This window comes from Grampus griseus (genome assembly GCF_964374135.1).
Source record: "Grampus griseus genome assembly, chromosome: 3".
NCBI classification, from domain to species: domain Eukaryota; kingdom Metazoa; phylum Chordata; class Mammalia; order Artiodactyla; family Delphinidae; genus Grampus; species Grampus griseus.
Window position 1 is genome coordinate 152,075,682 of NC_139019.1, and position 10,137 is coordinate 152,085,818.

Consider the following 10,137-nt stretch of genomic DNA (forward strand, 5'->3'; position numbering starts at 1 on the left):
TGGGTTTGAATGCAGGCTTCACCAAAGCACTACGGTGTGGCTTGGGCCTCGGTTTTCCCTTCTAAGAGGCACTGTTTTAAGGGGTAACCTAGAACAGCTGTGAGCTAACCCCTTGGCACACAGCAAGTGCTCGGTAGATGCCAGTATCACCGCCTCTTGTCCTGCCCAGGCACAGCCTCTCGCTCCACATCGCACCTTGCAGAGTGGGCAGAAGGTCCCCGCGCTCCGGCCAGCGCCCCCACTCCAGCCGCCAGGGCGCGGGCGGCCTGTCGCGACAGCGGCGGTGCATTGTGGGGCTTGTAGTGCGGGTCTCGGTTGGGTGGGTGGGCGCGGCCGAGGCAGTTCGCAGCGGGGCCATCTTCGGCAGGCCGGCTGGTTCGGCCTGTGCAGCCGGTACCCGCGCCCCTCGCCCGGCCCGATGGCGCCGCGGCCGCTAAGCCCGTTGGTGCTGGCGCTGGGTGGCGCGGCGGCCGTGCTTGGTTCGGTGATCTTCATCCTCTGGAAGACCTACTTCGGCCGCGGACGGGAGCGGCGCTGGGACGGAGGCGAAGCCTGGTGGGGCACGGAGCCTGCCCGCCTTCCGGAGTGGGACGAATGGGACGTGAGTACCTGGAGGGGATCTGCGCCTCCGCGTGCGGAGCAGAGGGGTGTGACCGCCGCCCTGCGGGGCGGGAGCTTGACGCCGCAGGCCTCGCGCGGGTGGACGCGCGTCGGGCGGCCGGGAGTCCCGGAACCGAGGAACGGGTGGGCGTTTGGGGGAGTGTGCTATGCTGCGCCGCCGTAGGCCTAGGGCTTCCTCTGGGCAGCCGTAGCCTGGCGGGCCCGCGCCGGGCCCAGCCCGCGCCCGCCCGGCGCCTGCGCAGTGCGCGCGGGCCGGGGGATGCCGGGAGAGGCTCTCCGCCCCCTCACCCGGCCCGCGCGGTTCATTTGCGCCTTACCCCGACTCGGTTGTTCCTTTCGCTGTGGAATGTGGGGATTGTCAGTCTGAGGAGGCTGACGCTCCGCGAGGGGTAGGAATTTGCCCGAGGTCACTCAGGAAAAACCTGAAGAACGGGTCTTGAGACTGAGGACTCCATAGGCCCCGCTAGTCCCTTTGCAGCAGAGCGGGTCTGGCTGCCCCTTTAACGGTGGCAGGGCGGGGATGGGCGCTTTGGGCCTTCGGTCTTCTATGGGGAAGGGTCAGGAGGGAGGGTGCCAACCGCAGCCTGACCCGTACCCCACAGCCCGAGGACGAGGCGGACGAGGAGCCGGCGTTGGAGGAGTTGGAGCAGCGCGAGGTGCTGGTGCTGGGGCTGGATGGCTCTGGGAAGAGCACGTTCCTGCGCGTGCTGGCCGGGAAGCCACCGCTGGAAGGCCACATCCCCACCTGGGGCTTCAACTCCGTTCGGCTGCCCACCAAGAACTTCGAGGTGGACCTGCTGGAGAGTGAGCAGACCCTCCCCCCGTGTCTCCCGCTGTCTCCCCATCATCTCAGCTGGACCCAAGCTGTGGCTTTTTATCTAAGCAGGACACGCCCCTGTAGAAAGTCCTTCCCACGCCTCCCTGCGACACAGGATATAGTCCAAGCTCTGTACTCTGGCTTGGTCGACCCCTGTCCCTCACCCTTACTGCAGCCCACATGCCTAACACTGAGATACTAACAGCTAAAGTTTCCAGTATGCCAAGCCCTTGACAGACATCACTTTAAAAATCCTCCCAACAACTCCATAAAACCGGAAACAGTTACCACCTTCATTATATGTGAGGAAAGGAGGCCCAGAAAAATAATTTTTTTTTTATTTATCGAGGCCCAGTAAAATAATTTATCCAAGCGCACGCAGCTTGCCGGTCAGCTAATGCAGACTATCTGGCTCTGGACTCTCGATGTTAAGCACCATTCGCAGTGCTTGTTTCTGAAGGGTGCTTGCTGTTTTCTTTCTAATCTTCTGAAGGGTGCTTGCTGTTTTCTTTCTAATCTTCTGTGCTTTGCATGCACACTGTTCCCCCAGTCCGGAAAGCCCTTCTTCCCTTGTTAAACTGCTGTTCATCCTTCAAGATTTAAGTCAAACATGATATCCCTCTGAAGCCTTCTCTGACCCCTATAGGCTAGATTAAGAGCTCCTCCTGCTGCAGTGTTTGCCACATACCACCCTGTGTCCCTGACTAGGCATCTGGGGCACCGATAAATCCGATCCAGCTCTGGCCTCTAGGGCCCAGCCCCAATCAGGTACCTGGGAGAGCTTGTTGAGTGAGTGATCAGAGAGGGTCTGAGCATCCTCCTGCCCTCAGTGTTAGGCCTCTTGGGATCCCAGGAGAGGATGGGAGAGAGGGTATTGAGAGCGCAGCAGTACTTAACCACCTGTGTTCAGCCACAGACTCAGTGGGGATGGACGGGTAGCCTTCCTGCCAGCCAAAGGACTCAGACCATAAAGATTAGGTGGGTTTAGTTAGGTCCTAAAGTGGTGGGATCGGACTCTGAGGACCTGGCTTTTGGCCTGAATGGGTCCAGTTCCTCTGGTCTCAGGGCCTTGCCTGCTAGCCTGCCCTGGCTACATCTTTTCTCCCTGACTGTAGCAAACGCTGACATTCACCTGAGATTTAGTCCTTTCAACAAGCTTTCCCTGTCTCCATCTCTTGTGCCAGGGACACAGAAAATTCAAGTGGGGGTTCTGCACTTAAGGCCCACTCTGTCTGGCAGAGACAGTATCCCCCTCCCTTCACCTTGGAAGAAGGGGTTTGATGTTTTCATGTTACCCAGGGGTCTGCCCTGTTAACATCCCAGGCTCAGTAAGGTCACCCAACCTGGATTCAAACCCAGATCTCCCATTCAAGTCCTGGGGCTTTCCCCTCCCACAGCACACACTTCACTGTGGTCTCCTACAGTGCCTGGCCTGCAGCCCAGCTGAGAGTGAGCACTTTGTGCATTTTTGACGACTTTTGCCTTCCCCACACCTCCTATATCCATTTTATTAGCTAGTTCTGTCAGCTTTATCCTCCAGTCGAGTCTGCATCTGTTCACTTCTCCCCACCTCCATCTCTGCCTAATTGGTCCAAGCCGTGGTCACCAGTCAGGACTACAACAGTCTCCTTGCTGGTCTTCCTGCTTCCACTTCTGTCCTCAATGTTGGCCGTAGGTATCTTTCAGAAACCCGTATCAGATCATGTCATTCTTGCTTAAAATGCTTAAGGGGCTCCCCACAGACTCACTGTGGCTTTACAGGCCCTGTGTGGTCCAGCCCTGGGCAGCCTTGCTGGTCATGGCTTCCTCCTCTCCCCTTCTGGCGGCGCCTCAGCCTTCTGTTTCTCGAACACATGGATCTTGCTCTGCTTCTCTCTGCCTCATCTCATGACTAGCTCCTTCTCGTCATCCCAGACTCAGCTCACATGCTGCCTCCTTAGACCACCTTCCCAGACCAACCAGTCCAAAGCCACCAGTACATACAACCACCTCACCCCACCCCTTTCACTTTTTCTGTTTTACTTCCTTCCTTTGTGGAATGTGTTTATGTGTTACTGCTGTGTTGTTTCTGGTTACGGAGGGAGCTCCTTGAGAGCAGGGCCCCTGCCTGCCTTGCTCACCTCTGTATCTCCAGCACCCAGATCAGTGCTTGGCACCTAGTAAGCACTCAGTATATACTTGTTGAGTGCCTGCTATGTGCCAGGCATTGTGCTGAGGGCTTTGGGGGGATCCAGAGATAAATAGCTCTAACTCTCAAAGAGCTTAGAGCCCACAAGTGTCAGAAGTATAACCAGAAACACTAGGATGCAGGATGACCAGTGGGGACTTTGCAGAGGGACAGAGGGGAACAGGAATAACCCAGGTTGGGGGTGCTACTTGGGCAGCCACTTGGTGACACTATTGAGTATGGTGTTTCCAAGGAAAGAAAATGGGGCGACTAGACTGAACAAGAGAAGCCGAATGGAGAATGGCTGTGCACAGGCAGGGCAGGGAGCCCTGGCTGCTGACCACAGCTGCCACTGACCCAGGAGGAAGCTAGGATTTGGGAGGAGGCAAGGCAGCCCAGGAGAAAGAACCAGAGTACTATTTATTGAGCATATAGTATACACCAGTCCTGTGAAAGGTGCATTGCATGTGGTACCTTTGGGTCTTGCTGCAACCTGTTAGGTAAGTTCAGTGAGGAGGAGACTGATGCTCGGAGGTAGCGACCTGCGCAGGGCGACCTAGCTGTCAGAGCTGGAGCTAAACCCAGGTCTGATTGGCTCTGGAACCTGTGGACTTACCCTTGCTCCTGGCCAGTGGAGCCTTGGAAGGCAGGAAGTGGGGTGGGGTCAGGCTATTTGTAGAGAGCCAGGGCCCAGGGAGGCTCTGAGCTGGCCCCTGGCCTCTCCTCAGTCGGTGGCAGCCAGAATCTGCGTTTCTACTGGAAGGAGTTTGTGAATGAAGTAGACGTGCTGGTGTTCATGGTGGACTCGGCTGACCGGCTGCGGTTGCCCTGGGCCCGACAGGAGCTGCACAAGCTACTGGACAAGGACCCTGACCTGCCTGTCGTCATCGTGGCCAACAAGCAGGTGAGGGCCATGGGAGGCTGGCTCAGGCCAGGCGGGCTTGATCCACAGATGCCTGGGCAGGGACAGGGAGCACTGGAGAGGTATTCGGGCCCAGGCCCATGACCTGCAACGCTTAGCTGAGAAACTGTCCCCCCCCTCTGCTACCTGTACTCTTTTCTCATTCCTAATCCTCATCCTCTCTCTGCCTTCCTCTTTGCCTGTCATTTGTCATCCTAGAGAAATGAGAAAAATTATTATTAAGTGTCCACTATTTCCCAGGTGTGGTTTCAAATAACATTTCATATTATGCTTCTGTTCACCCTACAAGATATGGGATACTCTTTCCATTTTACAGATGGGGAATCTGAAGCTCAGAAATTTTGTACACCTTGAAAATAGTAAAATTGGAATGTCTTAACTCCAAAACCTGCACCTTTTCCACTCTTCTATGTCCATATGATTTCTGACTCTAGATCAGAGAGCTATAGCTAGGAAGTGATAAGAAGTTGAACAGATTAAATAATAAGAACTAACATTTATTGTGTGCTTACAGCATGCTAAGCACCTGGTAATCGTGACCTCACTTCAGTCTTACAAAAACCCCACTATAGGCCTTGCTGTTAGCCCAAAGTTACAGCTGGTATGTGGCAAAGCCAGGAGTTGAGCTTAGATCTTCCTCAAAGTTCCTGCTCTTCACTCTACCTCTCCTGGCCCAGCAACTCTCGGCATCACACACTTAAGATGCCATTCTCTGCCACAGTATAGAGTCCTGTCATATTTCATGTGGCCTGTGCCCATGGTCCTGATAGCTGTGGGGCATGTTTCCAGCCTGGCTTGGAGAGAGGCTGTCCATCTTTGACCTCAGGTTCCCTCTGCCTATCAGGAAATACTTGACCGTCATTTATAAATAGGGTAACCATATGTCCTGGTCTGCCTGGGACAGCCCCCATTTATGCCTGTTGCTCTGGTATAACTATTAATAATACCTACTTTGAGTCTCTGAAGTACCCCAGTTTGACATGGGGAGGGGGAAGGGTAAGCTGGGACAAAGTGAGAGAGTAGCAGTGACATATATACACTACCAAATGTAAAAATAGCTAGCTAGTGGGAAGCAGCTGCATAGCACAGGGAGATCAGCTTGGTGCTCGGTGCTTTGTGACCGCCTAGAGGGGTCAAATGTAAAATAGCTAGTGGGAAGCAGCTGCATAGCACAGGGAGATCAGTTCAGTGCTTTGTGTCCACCTAGAGGGGTGGGATAGGGAGGGTGAGAGGGAGACGCAAGAGGGAGGGGATATGGGGATATATGTATATGTATAGCTGATTCACTTTGTTATAAAGCAGAAACTAACACAACATTGTAAAGCAATTAGACTCCAATAAAGACGTTAAAATAAATTAATTAAAATAAAAAGAAGTACCCCAGTTTGGACAGTGAATCACATCATCATCTTGTATATAAACTATAATTTATAGTGATTTTGAACCTGAGGTCCCAGCACTCTTATGAATTGCTCCAAGAAGAATCATTTTAATCTTGGGCTAGGCTTGAAATTAGAATGTACCATCACCAGCCATGTTGTGTAGTGGCTTCTTTTTCATGTCACTGGGTTTCTAGAAGTCTAGGGAAGGTAAGGCCCTTGTCTGGAAGTGACCCTACTGTAAGATCTCTCTCTCCACCATTAAGTTTAGGAAACTGAGCTAGGATTCCTATAAAGGTTATAAACTTGGTCATCAAGCCAACCTGAGTTTGAAACCTGGCTCTGCCACTTATCACTGTTTCATTGGCTAAATGACTTCACCTCCCTGAGCTTATTTCCTCAGCAGTTAAGTGTGGACTGTGAGAATTAAGTAAGATTAAGTGCCTATCACAATGCCTGACTTAGAGGAAGTGCTCTTTCTTAGCACAGTGGCTGTGGGTAAGAATGACGGGGTGGAAAGAGATTGATACCAAGAAAGTCAGAGATGAGGAAGAGAGTTTAGACCAAGTGGCCGTGAGAGAACTTAGGCCCCAGTGTTCCCCCAGGGAGCCGAAGAACAGTTTATTTCATAGATGACAAGGGTGGGTTGTTGGGAAACACTGTCAGTCCCGCCTGACATCTCTGTTTCATCCCAGGACCTGAGCGAGGCCATGAGTGTGGTGGAGCTGCAGCAGGAGCTGGGCCTTCAGGCTATCGATAACCAGCGGGAAGTCTTCCTCTTGGCAGCCAGCATTGCCCCTGCAGGAGCCGGCTTTGAAAATCCTGGCACCGTGCACATCTGGAGACTGCTCCTGGAGCTTCTCTCCTAGGCTGGTACCCACCTGTTCACCAGCCAGCCCTGGGACCCCAGTTCTGCTCCTCCTGCTTCTTCATCCCCAGCCGGGGCCTGGGGCACAGGCTATGTGGCAGCACTTCCCTTCTCCCCTCCTCGCCCTCTCAAGAGCAGGGCCTGGGCAAGGCCAGGAACCATATGGAAGCCTTGGTGAGCTAGCCATGAGGCTGAAGCAGGGAGATGGGTGAGGCTGAGGGTGGGAGAGAATGGTGTCTTGCCCATTCTGGGCTGGGAGTGAATCCCACTTTCACCAGGGAAGGCAGCCTCGTCCTCTGACCTGTACAGTGAGCTGCTCAGCAGGGTTAGTTCTCCCTGCCCTATAGGTCCCAGTGGTTGAGGACCATTGTAGGTGTCCGAAGTATGCCCAGTCTAGACCATTCCCTCCTGGTGACTTCACACCCCTCTAATGTGGGCAGGTTCTGGGCAGTACGCTGTGAGCTCAGACCCCCACTCCTGCATTATCCTCCAACCCCAGCTGGCTCATGGCCTTGTGCAATCCCTCCCTCTCTGGCCCCAGGGCCATCCTTTTTAAAGAGAAGTGATTTCTATGTTTTTTTTCTAACTTGGAGATGTATTTCCCAGCCATGAAGATAAGAAGCTCAAGGACGAACCTAGAGATCCTAGCAAGGAGCTTTCTGAAACCTCCCTGCTTCCCCGAGGTTGAGGCCTGGCCCATCAGCCTCTTGACTACAGAGTAAGTGGTATTCACCCGCTAATCAGAAAAACTGAAAGCTTCCCCCAGCCGCCCACCCCACCAAAATCTGGAGACAGAAGCTGCTGCTCTTACACTAACTGTGCCAATGCCCATGTTTACATAAGTCTGGGGAAGGAAGGAGCCTGCCTGTGTCCCTGGGAAGAAGACTGTCAGTGGAGTGGGACGTTGCCCTCCAAACTGCATTTATTTATTTATTTATTTATTTATTTATAAAAGGAACAGGCCAAAGTTTAGGCTCTGTTTCTAGGTGCTGTTATTAAAACCCCAGATGATTGTCATGGAAAATTTGGATCTTTGAGGAAAATAACTGGAATCATGAATGACAGTGTGGTAAGCTACATGTGTCAGTGGAGACAGAGCTCGCACTCCCCTGACCCTCTGTGGCTATAATTGATGTCATAATACTTCACAATGATCCATATGAACTTGAACTCCACCACTTGACCCAGTAGTCAAAGGGACACAAACTCTGTGTAGGTAACATGATTCTGGGAGAGACAATTTCATCATAGTTACCCAAATAAAAAGAAATGAGAATCAGCAGACCAACCAACAGGGTAGCCTTGGGTACATCACTCAGCCTTTCTAGACCTGCTGATTGCCCAGCTAAGGCAAAGTTGGACGGAATTTCTGCTGTCCTCTCCAGTACACATTCCACTATTCTCCTGTTTCCAGTGATCAGCCAGTTTAAGGACTGTCTCTGGATTGACACTTCTCTTTAGTGCAGACAAAAGAAGGAGTCTTTTGTCTGTCAGGGGCCACTGAACTGTCATCTCCACAAATGGGCCTTTTTTTCAAGGAGATATCCAACTCAGTTTGCTTTTTAATTGAGAATAGAGATTATGTGCCTTTGTTTCATTTGACCGGTGCAAAAGGGGCAGGCCAGGAAGGTGGGCTGTAGATGTCTCAGAATAGAATCACTTTCTTTGAAATTCTGATTAACTTTCTGCTTTAAGAAGTGATTTGACTGATTTTATTTTAAATATTTCGGGAATGACTTGGGTTTTAGAGTAGACTTTGAAGCTCTGCTGACACTTTTCATTTCGCCATTAGAAGGTTGAGAGACTACTTCTCTGTTCTATGAACTCCACCTCGTCCTCTAGTACTTAAAAGTTACCTTTGGAGCCAGCATTGTTGAGGGGGGCACCCTTTTCTACTAATTAAGATCTGCCTTTGGTCTAATGAGTATCACTATGTAGTAAGGTTTTTAAAGTCCCCACTGTGGGGAGGTGAACTTGACTAGAGTTTAACTATATGTACTTTAGTAACTTTCAAAGACTACTCTCAGAACTGACAGGTCCCAGTGGCACACCAGAAGACACCACTGAGGAGCACTGAAGGTCCCTGGTACTTGCACAGAGTGTATAGACATTCTTTTGGCCTGTGGCTGTGCCTCATGTGTGGAGCTGCTGGCCTGGCTGGGTGGCATACAGTACTCATCTGCTCCAGTTCCTACCAGGACCAGATTGGGCAAAGTGGGGGAAAGGCCTTTCTTAGGAACAGCTAACTGCCTGGCCTTGTGGTGCTCTTACCTAGTTGTTCCTGAATGTGACTTTGGTTCTGGAGCCCAGATGACTGCTTTAGGGAACCAGTCATTACCTGGAGCTGTTCATCTCAACGTGAGGTTCCTGACTAGCCTGGGTGATGCTGTGTTCCCCCTACTGCCCTGACTCTACCTGAGCTTGGAAATAGGGAGTGAATGGCTGGGCAGCTCTCATATTCTAATGAAGACAATACAGTGCCCACTTCACATGGGAAGGAAGTTTCTGCACCTACTTGCTGGTTGAACCTGTGCCTGGATCACTTACCCTGGCTCTAGTGGCTTCTGTTCTTAAGAGTTATTTAAATGAAACCATGGCTTCTGACCTGCTGCTATCCCTCTGAAGAGAGGCCAGCCTGGCCCAGAGCTTGGACATGTGGATGGTCTAGGCAAGAGGGATCCTGAGGCTGCTGGGACCATCACCTTGGACTGGCTGCCTATTCTAAGAAGCCTCCTCTGGCACTTCTTGGCGCCCAGAACTGCCCGTTGCAAGCTTGCACTGACACATTGGTATCCAGCTGTAAAGACTGGGGAGGAGGTGAAGTTGGTCCATCCTGGCCTCCCGATCCTCCACAGAGAAATGCTAACGAAAAATCTCACAACTCTAGCCTGTCTGTCTGAATGAAACCCCAGGTTCTCCAAAATAATGTTTCCACTTGCCTTTGGGAAAGAAACATTTTGTTCTTATGCTAGTTTAGTATCAACTGCCAGCATCTCGAACCAGCCGCTAAAACTCGCCTGTGGTGTCCATTGTCGTCCTCATCCTGCCCCAGACCTCAGACCTGGGCAGTCTGAGCAGTCTGCCTCTCATCTTTGCTGTGTGCTCCCACATCCTCTAAGTCCTTTCTAGTAACTGAAAAGGGGCACCTCCAAGTTTTCCTGCTGCCTCCAGGAGGTGGGCCTATTAAGGGACAAGGGGAAGATTGCCATCAAAGATCTGAAGTAAAGGAGCCTTGCTGTCCCAGCCCATGCCCTGTGAACACGGACCCACGAACTGCATAAAACGGAGTGTTGGTGGCTGTTTAAGGTATACAATAAATGCAAAAAAGTTGGATATGGTTTCACATAAATCTGATTTTGAGGA

The 10,137-nt window shown here is 51.9% G+C and overlaps 1 protein-coding gene across 1 annotated transcript; it reads left to right on the forward strand.

Moving 5' to 3' along the window:
• Positions 1-418: 418 nt before the first annotated feature.
• On the forward strand, positions 419-6,775 carry ARL10 (ARF like GTPase 10; the record flags this gene model as incomplete). The annotated part of the gene is made up of 4 exons (XM_082652543.1): positions 419-601; positions 1,224-1,425; positions 4,334-4,509; positions 6,602-6,775. The coding sequence occupies 4 exons, from the start codon at positions 419-421 to the stop codon at positions 6,773-6,775; spliced, it is 735 nt and encodes a 244-aa protein (XP_082508669.1).
• Positions 6,776-10,137: the final 3,362 nt, after the last annotated feature.